Genomic DNA, 16,246 nt, shown 5'->3' with positions numbered 1-16,246 from the left:
CTGTGGCTGCTATTGTGCAATAGTATTTTAGAGCTCCTTGTGTGCAATGAAGCGATTTCCATTTGTGTGCACGCGTTACATAGTGTTACATAAGGGTTAGTGAATGATTTTCAGAATTTTATTTTCTATCCCTTTAAGACATTTGATTTTGCTTCTCCAAAGTTTGTGCTAATGAAACAAAGTATTTCTTTATAAGTCCTTTTTTATGGGCTTTAACACAAATTAACCTTCATACAGTTCTATTCAAGTCAGGGGTAGGGACTAGGAGTCAGTCCTTGTGTTAGCTCCAAAATCTACCGACAGCCTTGCCGATGAATGATAAACGTAATTTATTTTTTTACACTATATACCCAAAAATGAAAATTCAGTCATTAATTACTCTAATGCCATTATATGTCCCACATAATGAAAATGAATAGTTACCCGGCAGGTCAATCTCCATAAAGGAAAAAAAGGAAAACACCACAGAACCACAGTAAAAGTAGTTGATACGATTCAGGCAGTATTTTTTCCAAGTCTTCTGAGGCCATCATTGTTTGATGAACAGACCAAATTTAAGTCATTATTCACATTCAAATCGAATCATTAACTGCTTTTCCACTATCGGGCTAGTGTGAGCCAATAGCCTCAGACCTCGAGCCGCAAGACCAAAATCGTTCTGTGTTCCCACCATTGGGTCAATAGCCCCACAGCGTTGCCCAAAAACCTGCCGTTAATATGCCGCTGCAGTGCCAGCGTCACACACCCCACAAATTTCACAAGCAAGAGGGAAGCTCAAGCTGAGGTATCATGCTATCTAGAATATGGAGTTTATACTGAATGTAAACAGCAAGTTAGCATTGACAGCTTACCGACTGTAACTGCCATGGTGTCCCAAGTGGTCTCTCCACTAACTGCAGGACGATGTCCCAGCACACTGTCTATAACAGTTCACCGAACCATGGAAAGTACTTTCTTTGGGCACCGCTTTGTCCACTGGGCATTTTAATGGATTTGTACTGTGCCCGCATTTATTTACTAAACTAAAACAATATTTGGTGTGACCACCCAATGCCTTTAAAACAGCGCCAATTCTCCAAGATACACTTGTGCACAGTTTTTCAAGGTTCTTGGGGAACTTGTCACAGTTCTATATATTTAGGCTGTCTTGTTTGCTCGTCTCTCCTAAAATTATGATTAGGGGGCAGTGGTGGCTCAGCGGTTAAGGCTCTGGGTTACTGATCAGAAGATTGGGGGTTCAAGCCAAGATGCCACTGTTGGGCCATTGAGCAAGGCCCTTGACCCTATCTGCTCCAGGGGCACTGTATCATTGCTGACCCTGCACTCTGACCCCAGCTTAGCTGGGATATGTGAAAAAAAAGAATTTCACTGTATATGTGCAAAAACGTATAATTTATTTAAATAAAATAAAAAATGAATTAATTAATAAAAATGAATTAATTAATTACAATTAAAATTAAATCCCAGACTGACTTAATGATATTGAGATCTGGGCTTTGTGGGGGCCAAACCATGTGTTGCAGGTAGGGATGCGCTTATATTTATCGGCCAATTATTGAACAAATTAAAACCATTGGCAAAACGGTTTTAAGCATGAAAACGCTGATATGAAAAACTGATGGTTCATTTATAATTATTCATCAACACACTTTGTAAAAAATCTTTGAATTCAAATGTGCAATCCAGAAATAATGATAGCAAAGGAATGTAGAAGGTTTGGCACTCCTGAGAACGTAATATTTAATTTATAATTATTCTCTTTCTCACACTGAGGAAAAACCGTCATTTCAGACATGACAGTTGTGAAAGTGGCACTTACTGTACCTATAGGCTACATGATGACGCTTTGAAACTGGCAGCAAACTTTGACTTCTGAGACACTGGTATCCATTAAGGTACACTACTGACTGAGTTAAGATTGTAAGCGCAATATGGTCTTGCGCGATTAAGAAATTTTGAAAGTCTGCGTTTAAAAATAAGACTGCAATCAGCGCTTCAGTCAACGCTTCATTCAGAATTATGTCAGCGAGCGATGCCCTCTTGCAGCCTGGATGGCATTTTCCATTATCCATTACACCACAATAAACCTTAAAAAAGGGCGTTTTGTTCCTTTGGTAACTTTGTATTTTTCCATGATTTGGTAAACATTTCTGTGGAATTGCCCAACATATGCATATGAATTTGTGATGTTCTATTATATACAGTACAAACATGTAAAATGTGAGTTTTATTGTTTTGAACTGAAAAAAATAAAAATATCTTTCATTGTGGCTCTCTTAAAAATGTTGGCCTGTCATGTGTTCAACAGATGCAATCCATTTTCAATGGAAACTATTTATTGTTAGAACAGAGAAAAAGCTTTTCTAACTCTTTGTACATTTTTAAAACATAAGTCCTGAGCAAAACAGTGATCTGATGATCAAATAAGGTAAGTGGCAAAATATTGGTATCGGCCAATTGTTTTTTGTTAAAATCGGTATCGTATCAGCCAAAAATTTTTATATCGGGGCCTGGGTAGCTCAGCGAGTATTGACGCCGACTACCACCACTGGAGTCGCGAGTTCGAATCCAGGGTGTGCTGAGTGACTCCAGCCAGGTCTCCTAAGCAACCAAATTGGCCCAGTTGCTATGGAGGGTAGAGTCACATGGGGTAACCTCCTTGTGGTCGTGATTAGTGGTTCTCGCTCTCAATGGGGCACGTGGTAAGTTGTGCGTGGATCGCGGAGAATAGCATGAGCCTCCACATGCTGTGAGTCTCTGCGGTGTCATGCACAGCGAGCCACGTGATTAGATGTGCGGATTGACTGAGACTTGTCCTCTGCCACCCGGTTTGAGGTGAGTAACCGAGCCACCACGAGGACCTAGTAAGCAGTGGGAATTGGGAATGCCAAATTGGGGAAAAAAGGGGATAAAATAATACAAATAAAAAAATAATTAAAAAAAAAATCATATCAGTGCATCCCTAGTTGAAGGACTCCTTGTTCTACTGCAATTCTATTATTTTTGCAAAAAGAATGTTTGGAAATCTAAAATTGATATTTCCTATTGACACACAAAAGCAGGAGATATAAAATAACCATTTTAAGACAAATGTTTTTGTGAATCATGTGCCTAAGCCTTTGGCACAGTACTGTTTATGAAACATTATTAACTATATGGGACACATTAAGATATTGGTCTATGAAAATGTAAAATTATCTCCTAAATATGGGGGTGACTAAAGAACTTTATGAAACTGACATGTCTCCCCCTTCAATAATAATGTTTGCCACATCCATCCATGCACATGGAAGTCCCATCTTACCTCTGCTCCTGATGAGGCCCCGGGGGAGTCAAGTTTGCGTTTCTTGCGGGGTCCAATAGCGGCAAGGGCTGTGAGGTTGGCTTCTCGTTGCCTCATCTGGGCAAGTTCCTGTTGCTGCATCTGAATGAGCAACAACATTCAATCAATATTAACAGCGCAAATACTTAAAGAATTCACTTCAACACAATGCAAATGTGAAAAAGACATGTACATATTGTGGATGTCTCTGAATAACATGCTCCCAAATAAGTATTACTGTGTATCACATTGCCTTACTCGAATTATCATTTTCAAATATTTGTATGCTGTGTATTTTACATTCATTCCTAACTGCCCCGAAGAGCTCTATAGAGCAAATGAAGCTCCAAACATCTTGAAGAGCTTCAATGCAGCAAATAACTTGGAGCTTTTTTCCATATCTAGATGCTTAATTCAATTTCTTTCCATGAGGGAATGAGGATGAAAGGGAGTGAGAGAGAGAATGAGAGACCGAGCGGGCGATTTTCCAAAAGCTCAGCCCGCAGGTAAAGTCATCTCACCCTAGCAGGCAGTAACAGAGCCAGCCATGCCGGGAGGGGAAGATGAGGTGGGGGGCCGCATGTCCTCTGTTCCCCAGCTCGGAGTAAGCACTGCCGGGCATAGAATGCAGAGGGAGTCCTCACCTCTCCTTAACCTGACACTCACACTACTGTGGCCATGAATTCACAAAAAACACTAACAGCAAGAACGGCTTGTGTGTCATTTGTGGCCCCATTATAAAGCATTGTAGTGAGTGCTAGAGCTGTGATGTGCAGGAAAAGTATGGACATAAAGTTAAATGGGGTTCATTAAAATGACTTATGTTCTAAACAGTGTTTTACAATTTCCTCTGCTTTTATTTTTATTGTTATGCGAGTTTTCCTGTTTCTGTAGTGACGTAAATCTGTCAGAGTAAAAAAAATTATTATAAATACTAGGGTCTGAAATTAACCAAGGCAGACAGAAAATGTCACTGAAAGTGAACAAAATGCCCCAGATAAATCAAATATGGTGACAAAAATGCCCCCAGAGTGAATTCCTGTTATTTTATCTGTTATCTAACATTTGATATAAGATATAATTGACATTGAAAACTTTGAATGTGTAGAAAACACTTCCAAGAACTTCGAAACAGCGATTAAATCCAAAACTGCTCTGATGGTAGACACACATCTTGTGCATTATTTACAGCAACTTTTGTTTTGATTTAGAGTTTATTTCAATTAAAGTACATAAAATCAATGACACACTGTTTTTATATGCTAAAAAAAAAAAAAATCCTCATGAAATGTAAAAAATGCCTCTAAAAATAAATGCCAGAGGGCAAATATTGAACCTTAAATGTTTTGAAAAACATTCATATCTGATACTGATGGGTATGTAGATTCTTTTCAATTGACTAATTTTTTGACACTCATGCTGCTAAAATCAATTTGTCCAAATAATTGTCCCCCACCCCTCCTTTCACAAATACAAACTAAATAACATAATGAAGAGGGAAGAAATTGACAAACTGCTAATTCAAGGCAACGTTTACATGCTAATTAAGTCAGGTTATGCTAATCAGAAGGGAAGTCGTGCACATTGCATGCACACGCATGGATGCCCTGGAGAGACCAGGCTGACAGGCAAACATGCCCAGTGTGACTGCTGCATGTCAGTGATCTGGTGCACTGAACTTTCACCTGACCCTGACAGCTACGGTGAACACGCCCTGTGGGCAAGTCTATTTGAAGTAATGTGAAGAAGGTTCGTGAAGCACAGGCACTGTTTGGTGTCAGCGTTGATCTCTTGCCGCCTGCAGCTAGAGTGCTGACTTGCGTTCATATTTGTTTATTTGATGAGGAGTGAAAGGGGAACACAGTTACGCCATCTGTAATCCCGAGCTCTGTAGCTCCACATAATCATTGTTTAATGACTGACCTCAATCACAAAACCTGCTGCTCAATTGCGAACACATTTGTTCAGTTGGGTACTGTGAATATGTGAACAGAAATTCTCCCTGACTTCATCAAATTTAAAATGTACAGCAATGTGACAATTTCACACTGCTATAAATAATTTATAGGAGGTAATCCTAGCTAAACCTATGTCACATAATGAGCCATTTTGCTTTTATTAGGGATGTAATAAGTGTAATACTAGTGTCTGGATATCAGTTCATACAAGTGATAGACCAATATCGATTAATCAGCTCTATTAACCACTTACCATATGGCCAATTGGCATTATATAGGTCATCAGCCACACAGTCAAAGTATGAAAATGTACGGTCAAGCCAGTTGCAGAAACAAAATTGGTGTGAGCTTATTGCGAAAACTGAAAGAAGATTTTTCAATTAGTAATTTTAAATATAGTTTTACTGTGCTATGGAAATTGGTATAAAAAAAATGGTGGACTTGTTATCGACTACTGAAATTTTGGAATTGTGACAACCCTAAATTTTCACGTTGATGTGTATTTGCCTAAACAGCTGTCTTTTGAAAGTACTAATTTTGTCGAAATGCCATTTCCTCTTAACTGCCTACCTGTCTGTTGGTGAGAAAGATAGGCAGGAGGCGGCAGAGAAATGCTTGTAGTCTGTAATCTTTTACAAAGGTCAGGCAAGAGACAGTGGCAGAGCCAGTGAGCCTGCCAGCACTGCTCTCCATCTCTATTGATCCTCATATGCAGTCCAGCCCACCGGAATGACTCGCCCCAGAGAAACACCTTAATAACCGCACAGGTTGATGCCGAGTGTAGCGGTTCAATTAAGGGTGCTGGTTGAAGTCAAGGACATGAGAAAATAGGAACACAAGTTCTGATCCTAATTCTAGCACCATTCTGAGAGTCTTTGATATGCTGAATACCAAATGCAGAACTTTTTCTGCGAGTGAGTGGCAGTTCGGAGGATCTATCACCTTCAAGAACTTAACAAGGTGAAGCATGCTTGATAATGAGCCAACGTCACAATCCAAAAAAACAAGAGTTCAGAGGAAATATCCAAAAAGTGTTTTCATGTTCTACTTGCACTTGACTATGTACAGTTTATCAATGGAGCACTGAAAATCTGTTAAAAGGAATATTCCGGGTTCAATACAAGCTAAGCTGAGTTGACAGCATTTGTGGCATAATGTTGAACCACAAAAATTATTTAGACTCATCCCTCATTGTCTTTTAAAAGCAAAAATCAAGGTTACAGTGAGGCACTTACAATGGAAGTGAATGGAGCCAATTTTTGGAGGGTTTAAAGACAGAAATGTTAAACCTATAATTTTTATAAAAAGCACTACCAGTAATTCTTGTTAAAACTCATGTATTATTTGAGCTGTAAAGTTGTTTAAATCATAATTTTTACAGTCATTTAGTCGTTTGTTGACATAATATCATCATGGCAATGAAGTTGTAAAATTGGCTATAACTTTACAAAGAAAAAAGGTTAGTATGCAATTTTATCACATTGAAATCATGTTTACGTCTTGTGGCTAAACATTTGAAATAGTGAGTATTTTAACATTACTGGATTGGCCCTTATTCACTTCCATTGTAAGTGCCTCACTGTAACCCAGATTTGCATTTTTTAAAGAAAAGCAGGGGCAAGTCGAATACAATTTTGTGATAATCAATATTATGCAACAAATGCTGTCGATTGAGCTTAACTTGTGTTGAACCCGAAATATTTAATGTTGTTGATTGGTTTTAACAATCAAATATCAAGAATCAAATATAATCTATATAGTTAGGGTAAATGATGTGAAGTCTTAACTGATCTAAAAGCACCTTGTAGAGCGTTTAGTCATTAAACACTTTACAAAGCTAAAATCGATTCTTTAGAAACTTAATTTTTCTTTAAGTTCTTTTTTTCTCTCCCCTTTTTCTCCCCAATTTGGAATGCCCAATTCCCAATGCACTTTAAGTCCTCGTGGTGGCGTAGTGACTCACCTCAATCCGGGTGGCGGAGGACGAATCTCAGTTGCCTCCGCATCTAAGATCGTCAATCCGCGCATATTATCACGTGGCTTGTTAAGCACGTTCATCCACGCACAACTCACCACCCGCCCCACCGAGAACGGACCACATTATAGCGACCACGAGGAGGTTACCCCATGTGACCGGGCCAATTTGGTTGCTTAGGAGACCTGGCTGGAGTCTCTCAGCACGCCCTGGATTCAGGGGTGGTAGTCAGCGTCAATGCTCGCTGAGCTACCCAGGCCCTCTTTAAGTTCTTTAAGGGATTTAAGTTATTATTTATCTGCATTTTAACTTTGTTTTGTAAAGCAATGAAACTAAAAATTGAGCTTTGTGGCTTTTAGTCCTATATGCTAGTGTGCTCATACAAGTTAACATTAAATTAACTTTACGCAGATAAGCACTTCAAACATTTCTCTTTTCTGAGAAAAAAAAAATATTGATGATTTTATAAAAAGTTTTATCCAATAAAATTCCCTCTAGAATGAGAATATCCCCTCCCTCATAGTTTTAATTATAAATACTACATGCCTCCAACTAGGAAGAGCAAATCATGGTTTGTTTGTGTGTCGGTTTCAGCTGCACCCATATTTGTACATTTCTTTCCCACTCACCAATTGGTTTACAAAGAAAGTGGCAGGAATTTATTCATTATGAAAGTGCCTTCAGCTGTGACATAAACTTAAAGCCACTGGTTAATAAAAAAAAGGGACGATATGCCCCGCTCCAACTTCCAGTTTCAATAGGAAAAACGTCAGTGGAAAGAGAACTGAATTTGTTAAATAATTTTATATTGCCTTAGTGTTATCTGTAAAACAAAACTGTCCTTTCCGAAGCTGTGGTCCAGAGGTTAGCGAATATGCTCATGACACACTTGAGTCTGGCCTGCGGCATGATCCCATTCTTCCTCTCTTTCACCAAATCTTCACAGTTTCTGTCAAAAACGGCAAAAGGCAAAAAAAAAAAAAACCTGTTCTCACAGCGACACTTTGAGGCTCCACCAGCATGAAAAGGCTGAAGGCAAGCAGAACGCTGGTGGCAAAACCCCCAGATCCTCCTTGTGAGAAGGTGTATTGAAAAATGAAAGGGGAGAGAGGAAAGAAAGAAGAGACAGGGGTTCAGATAAGGGGAGGAGGCGTCTGTCTAGGCTTCGAGACTGGCCTTCAACAAAGATGAGGAGCTGCCATTTTGCTTTGAGGCAAAACAGGCAAATAAATATATGAAACTCTGCTGTTTCTTATTGCTAGTCTAGTTAGCTGTACTGTGATCTGAAAAAAAGATGCAGCAAGACCAAAAGAGACTTCAAGAAATGCTTCTCTCGTTCTCCATAACGATATGCCTTCAGGTAAGAAAAACAACAGAGTGCTGAAACAAACAATATAACCGAGGCAATAGAGAGACAATGTGCTATGCACTTCTTGATTTGAATAAAACATGCTAACATGATCGGTACGGTTCAGAATAGACCCTCTTTGACGGATCAGGTTGTCAATACAAACAGGGACATATGGTGACATTGTGACATATGGTGTGTAAACTGTTGTATTTAAAGAAGTGGAGGGGAAATGACAACATAGACGTGTGTTTCTAGCTGAAAATGGGCCCATCACTGTGGCTCAGTATCAAATAATGTACGTTTCTTCTTGGCATCTGGTGGAACTTAGTCACGACTTAACTTTTTTCTTTGCAAAAAAAAAAAAACTAGTCTAAATGGGTCATACATTAAATGTGAAGTGTCTAATTCTGGGTTTGCCAATAAATCCTTCATTAAAAAGAATAAAAAAATAAAAAAGATTCACTCATATTATAGAAAAATAAAAATTATGTATAATTAATATAGAAATGTCCATGACCTTTAAGATTTTATTAATTTCCAGGACTTTTCATGGCTTAGAAAACACAATTTAGAAATGACTCACTTGGGAGTACTGGGATAGGTATTTTAAAAGGAATATTCTGGGTTTAATACAAGTTAAACTCAATCGACAGCATTTGTGGCATAATATTGACTACTGCAAAACATTTTTTTTACTTGCCCATCCTTTCCTGTAAAAAAAGCAAAAATCTGGGTTACATTGAGGCACTTACAATGGAAGTAAATGGGGCCAGTCTGTAAAAATTTACCGTAAACAAATACTCACTATTTCAAAACTATAGCCTCAAGACATAAAGAACATGCGTGTTAACATGAGTTTAGTGTGATAAAATTGCTTACTAGCCTTTTCTGTGTAGTTATAGATGTAAACATATTTACAGCTCAAATAATCAAGAGTTTTAACAGAAGAGCTAATGTAAGTGCTTTTATAAAATTAAGCTTCACATTTCTGTTTAAACTCAATCAAAAGATGGACCCCAATCACTTCCATTGTAAGTGCCTCACTGTGACCTTGATTTTTGCATTTTCTTTTTTTAAGAAAAGACGAGTAGAAATTATTTTTTGTAGTAATCAACATTATGCCACAAATGCTGTCGATTGAGCTTAACCTGTATTTAACCCTGAATATTCCTTTAACATAAAAAAATTACACACTTCACCTTTAATCAAATGCAATGATGGAATAGGGATTTAAAATTATTACAATGAAACGATTTGGAGCTTTTGTGAAAATGTACAGATTTATAAAACAAAGATTATCAAAGTGAGTTATTTTGCTTTCACTAGCATTAAACTTGATGGAAATTACATAGTATTGTGCTCAGACATGTCAAGCCGAAGATTAGCCCCGGAATGGCAGTGGGGGGTGTGACGTCTGACATCCGAGCAAAATGATGACTTTCCCCATGCAATAATAAACTTGTTAGGAGACGTATGAGACCATTTGTCTCAATGTCAGACTAAATGATGTCACACTCATAGCAAGGGCATGATCATGAAAAATGTATGTCAAGCACTTTTATTAGTACTATTAAATAGTCTTCCATAAAGCTCACCTCTTTAGCTTTCTGTTTAAGCCGGGCCTGTTCGGGATCTTCTTGCCTTGAGCGACTCTGCAAGCAAAGAGAACCATTACAACTACAATAGACCAGTTTTCATTATTTCCAGGATTTAAAGTGGTCATGTTATACATTTTCTGTATATAATGTTAATCAAGATTTGCACCAAAACAGTTCATTTACTATCTCATGACCATTTCTCACCTTCTCTCTAACCCTTAGAATGGCCTAATTTCTCTGCTTTAAGACGTTCATGTAAACGTCCTCTTCGCATGTCAACTGAGTAAAGGGCGGTTCACAGAGAGCGTGTTTTTGCGTATGTAAACATCAGTGTTACTACCCTTTTGAACAATTAATTTCCATTACTTTTCCTTGACCTTTCCAGGCGTTTGTGATTTTGGAAAATAGATTTTTAAAATACATTTTGATTGAGACTGATTTGATAACTGATTTGTGAACAGTTCGAATGAACTGACTTATTCATTGAAAAGAACGGACTCAAAAGAATGATTTATTGAGAAATAAGACATCCCTATGGTTTGAGAGTTTTTTACTCTACACAAGAACAATCTTGCTTAATAAATATTTTAGAGCAGAAAAAAACTGCAAAAATGTATTTTTAATATGCTGTGTAAAGTTAAAAACAACTTCAACTTTTAGAAACGTGTTTTGAGACACCTGCATTCTGTTCCATTCGATGTGCTGAATCGCACAGAAATTGGAGCACAAATACACCAGTTTTAATTTGTTACAAATTGACACACAAAAGTTTAAGAAAACAACCTCAACCTGAAACTTGAAAAAAGTTAACACCTGCAACTAGGGCTGACAGACTAATAATTCTACTTAGATGACAAAGTGCTGGTACATGGCAATGTACTTGTAAATAGGTCAAATCTATTCCCAAACAGTATTTATATGAGACCGGCAACAGCGACATAAGAACAATTATCTCCTGGCTGACATCTCAGTTAGTCGACTGCATTAATTGGAATGGGGCTGGCGCTGCACTGGGAGTCTAACAACATTGAGGCTTCAAAATGGGACATCATCAGCATTATCATCATTTGTCGTTTAAGTCAACTAATTACCTCTGCTTTCATGTTGCCATGTCCTTTTCCTGTGGGAAAAGGACATGGAGTGAAACTTCAAGGGAAAGCAATGAATGCTGGGAAGTTGCTACTAGCCGTTTGTTGCTGCTTTGTAATCTTTATATACAGTTTCAACTGTCATCGTCACCAACTAAATTGGTTAGAAAATAATGTCTGAGTAATCTGCAAGTCCTAAACAGACCTATAGGGAAGGAATTTGATTGACTGTGGTTAATATAAATGCTAGCAAAATGTATGAATGACAAAATCATCTATTATAAAAAGAAATTTTCCAGGTTCAATACATGTAACCAAAGACAATCATTTTTACTTGACCCTTGGTTTGTTTTTTTAACATTATTTCAGCTTCTAGGGCTATTTTCATGGCAAAATCCAGGTTAAAATATGCTGTAAAATCAGGAAAAACAACAAAAAACACAAAGAAAATTAATAAACGTATAAGCTGATTTTGGACTGATTTTGTTAAAAATCATGCTGAAAAAAGCGTGAATACTCGAGTACAAACAAGCGAGTGTAACTCACTTTTGTTGTATAGAAAAAGAGCAGTTTGGACAGTCTGCAAAATATCTCCTTTTGTGTTCCACGTGAGTTTGGAACATCATGAGGGTGCATAAATGATGACAGAAATTTTTTAATTCTGTTTGTGATAAACTATTCCTTTAATATCAAATCCTCATGCCTGCCTATACGGCTAACAGATATATCTGGAAAAAGTGTTAAATTTTAAAAGCCATGCTGCTTGATTGGGGCCAAAAAGGTAAAGGAAGTAATGCCTTTGGGTTCTTTTACTTATAACATGATTTCCCCCCCCCCCCCCCCCCAACAAACTCAGTGGGAATGATAGTGACACTTCCTTATAAAGAAATAGACTTCAAGGTAAATTTAAAATATCCTCTCTCGCTCCCTAACAGAACACTCATTCCCTTTTCACTGATGTACTCCAATCCAGGCAATAATACAATCAAATCAACTTGAGACTGGATAAATCCCTCTGGCTCTGCCATTATTGCAATATGCTACAGTATGAAGCTGCAGAGTGCAATCTTGTGTCTTAATGACACACTGCCTTTTCTCTTCAAGGCTTAAAAGCACAACTGGTTTCTTTTTAACAGTGGCCAAAAAACGTGTAGGAAATGCAAGCTTTCATTACCATGGCGCTAATGGGCAGACTGGCGCCAGCAGCCACTCCCTTAAAGTATTGGGCAAGTTACAAAAAAAATTTCACTATAGATTACCATTTATATCTATAAAATTGTAATCAGATTTTAATGAATTACTTAATGGAATGTTTTTACAGATTACTGTTACTTTCTAACACCCCTGCAAACAATTTCAAACAAGAGAACATCTTTTACAGTAAAACCATTGTCTGTGTTTGAACGACTGTATTTTGTTGTCTGTGCATACACTGGCGGCCAAAAGTTTGGAATAATTTACAGATTTTGCTCTTATGGAAAGAAATTGGTACTTTAATTCACCAAAGTGGCATTCAACTGATCACAATGTACAGTCAGGACATTAATAATGTGAAAAATTACTATTACAATTTGAAAAAAATGTCCAGAACTTCTGAAACTTCAGAACTTAAACTACTTCAAAGAGTTCTCATAAAAAAATCCTCCGCGTGCAGCAATGACAGCTTTGCAGATCCTTGGCATTCTAGTTGTCAGTTTGTCCAGATACTCAGGTGACATTTCACCCCACGCTTCCTGTAGCACTTGCCATAGATGTGGCCGTCTTGTCGGGCACTTCTCACACACCTTACAGTCTAGCTGATCCCACAAAAACTCAATTATCTGTTGTCCAATGTCTGTGTTTCTTTGCCCACTCTAACCTTTTCTTTTTGTTTTTCTGTTTCAAAAGTGGCTTTTCTTTGCAATTCTTCCTATAAGGCCTGCACCCCTGAGTCTTCTCTTTACTGTTGTACATGAAACTGGTGTTGAGTGGGTAGAATTCAATGAAGATGTCAGCTGAGGACATGTGAGGCGTCTATTTCTCAAACTAGAGACTCTGATGTACTTATCCTCTTGTTTAGTTGTACATCTGGCCTTCCACATCTCTTTCTGTCCTTGTTAGAGCCAGTTGTCCTTTGTCTTTGAAGACTGTAGTGTACACCTTTGTATGAAATCTTCAGTTTTTTGGCAATTTCAAGCATTGTATAGCCTTCATTCCTCAAAACAATGATTGACTGATGAGTTTCTAGAGAAAGCTGTTTCTTTTTTGCCATTTTTGACCTACTATTGACCTTAAGACATTGCCAGTCTATTGCATACTGTGGCAACTCAAAAACAAACACAAAGACAATGTTAAGCTTTAATTAATGAACCAAATAGCTTTCAACTGTGTTTGATATAATGGCAAGTGATTTTCTAGTACCAAATTAGCAATTTAGTATTTTTAATTTAATTTAATTTCAATCTAGTAGCAATTTACTATACATTCAAATAGTGATGGTGCTGTTTTTTACATCAGTAATGTCCTGACTATACTTTGTGAACAGTTGAATGCCACTTTGGTGAAATAAAGTACTAATTTCCTTCCGAAACAGCAAAATCTGTACATAATTCCAAACATGTGGCCGCCAGTGTATATGTTTGCTTTTGGCACATATGTTTATGTGTGTGTGTGTGTGTGTGTGCAGGTGTGAATGTAATTAAGGTGAGTCTCATGCTCTAATAAATTTCACAGATCAAGCTTACAGTGGTGGAATGTTCATTAGTGGGAAGTATTCATTTCACAGAAAGGTTTTTGTTTTTCCATTCACATGAATTTCAGAATTTCTCAGTATTTGTTAGGTCCCCCTTATGCTATAACCTTGTGCGACCCTGCGTCCACATGCATGGACATTGTATTTTGGCTTCGCTATACGCAACACATAATTTCATTTTATTTAAACCAACTGATCTCAGTTCAGAAGACTCTGTCAGTAAAGGGTTAAATTTTCATCGTACGGAGTCCTGTGACTAAACAACATGGCGTTGACCACAGACTGAGTTTGTCTTTGGGAGAAACGCCAACAAAACTACATCTTGTAAGAAACCTAATTATGTTTTTACAATGAAACATGTTCGATTCAAAATATTCGAGTCTCTAGTTTCATCCGATATGCCATTTTTAAAACTTGAGCGATTTATCGCGAAAAGCCATGCTGTTAAAAACAATGACCACGTACGTGGACTGTATGCTCATTTTCATTTAAAATATCCTATATTCACTGAGCATTATCACATTGAGAATCAATGGATGCATCCAAAAGCTGGAAAATTTTGCTTTCAGAGGCTTTATATGGAGTTAGGATGAAAATAAGGTGCATTTCAAAATGTTCTGAAACCAGGTTAAGTGGAGGTTAAGTCATTCACTAAATAGGGAGCACGGGCTCTCTATGCAGCTAAGAGCATTCAATCCAAATTTCCTTTCAGAACTTCAGTTTCAGGCTGCAGATGATGTTTGGTCCACTCAACATGTTTGGCAGACATGGGACAATGGTAATCAGTACATAGATTCAGAATTTATAATGTATAATTTTATTTTAACATGGCTGGCAGTGATTGGATGATGCTGGCCATTACTTTGAATCGGAATTATTTATGCTAATTTTTGATGTAATGCCTGTAACGTCTCAAAAACATGAAAAACCAACACTCCTGGAAACATAGTAAACAATTTGATAAAAAAAAAAATCAGCCCCGCCCTGCTTCCGCTCTTCCGAATTTTGTCATCTAAATTCCTGTTTGTATTGAAGCTACTAAGAAGAGTCTACAGCACCCCTTTACTATGTGAAAATGCTCGTGAGGTGTTTTTTCTGTCACTCTAAATGTTCCGACACCCGCAGAGGTAAACTGGACCTGGCAGATCACATTCAGACAGCTATGACACACTGCACTTTTTCATAATACAACGTTTAATTGTTATATGTGTAATTCTCCTTAATTTTTAGGTTTCAACTTGTTAATAATTTGTGTTAAAATGTGTAAATACATGAAATTTCTGTCACACTTTATATTAGGTGGCCTTAACTACTATGTACTAACATTAAATACATACAAGACTATGTATTTACTGTGTAACTACATGTTGTTCTGCAAAATTTCCACATTTGCTGCAACTGAGGTTACGGGTAGGTTTAGGAGTAAGGGTAGGGTTAGGGTTAGGATTAGGGATTAGAGTTAGGTTTTGGGGTAAGGGTTGAGTTAGGGGTAAAGTTAACAGTGTAACTACAAATGTAATTAAATGCAAGTACTTTAAATGTAATTACAATGTAACAACACATATGTACATAATAAGTACATTGTATCAGATGAGTAAGTACACAGTAGTTAAGGCCACCTAATATAAAGTGGGTCAGAAATTTCTAACAGTGACAGCTCGTATTATTACACATGCAATTTCAACATTAAAGAAAATTACAATTGTACTTTTTAAAATTAATTTGTCAACCTACATTTTTTTAGAGGCTTAAATGTGATTAAAACTGTAGTAAATGGAATATAAAATAAAACATACACTTTCACATGTGTATGTGTGTGTGTGTGTTAATATAGTTGCACCCCTTCCCCCGTCCCAGTTTAATCTGCTTACCTTAACTATAATGCGATGGGTGAATGACATGAGAAGGTGATCAGAGATTTCTTACAGTGATATTTTTAATGACTTTAAGTTGTCTCTTGGAGTTTCATGAGCACAGAGGCACATGTCCACGGCGTGAAGGTAGGATCTTGTGTATTTATGAATGAAGTACTCTTGTTTTAAAATCTCCCGCTCTGCCTCCAGTTGTATGACAACCCCTGAACACTTTAAAATACTCATGATAGCTTACGACAACTCTATAACCTGTAAATCAACTTCACTAGCTAATTACACTTTGACATCAACACCATAGATATCTACATAGAACCGCTAGAACGGAAGTTCCGAGACAAGATTTTCAAGA

The 16,246-nt window shown here is 37.4% G+C and overlaps 1 protein-coding gene across 1 annotated transcript in view; it reads right to left on the bottom strand.

Annotated features, from left to right (window-relative positions):
• LOC127436018 (transcription initiation factor TFIID subunit 4-like) overlaps window positions 1-16,246 on the bottom strand; it is an 80,146-nt gene that overhangs the window by 33,484 nt on the left and 30,416 nt on the right. The window contains exons 12-13 of the mRNA XM_051689902.1: window positions 10,202-10,258; window positions 3,305-3,424 (exon numbers count right to left, since the gene is read on the bottom strand). Of these exons, the coding sequence (XP_051545862.1) occupies window positions 3,305-3,424; window positions 10,202-10,258 (177 nt within the window). The remainder of the gene's footprint in view (window positions 1-3,304; window positions 3,425-10,201; window positions 10,259-16,246) is intronic.

The sequence above is a fragment of the Myxocyprinus asiaticus genome, chromosome 46 (assembly GCF_019703515.2).
Source record: "Myxocyprinus asiaticus isolate MX2 ecotype Aquarium Trade chromosome 46, UBuf_Myxa_2, whole genome shotgun sequence".
NCBI lineage: Eukaryota > Metazoa > Chordata > Actinopteri > Cypriniformes > Catostomidae > Myxocyprinus > Myxocyprinus asiaticus.
Note: the sequence above shows the minus strand (reverse complement) of the source record. Positions and strands in the feature narration are given on the sequence as shown.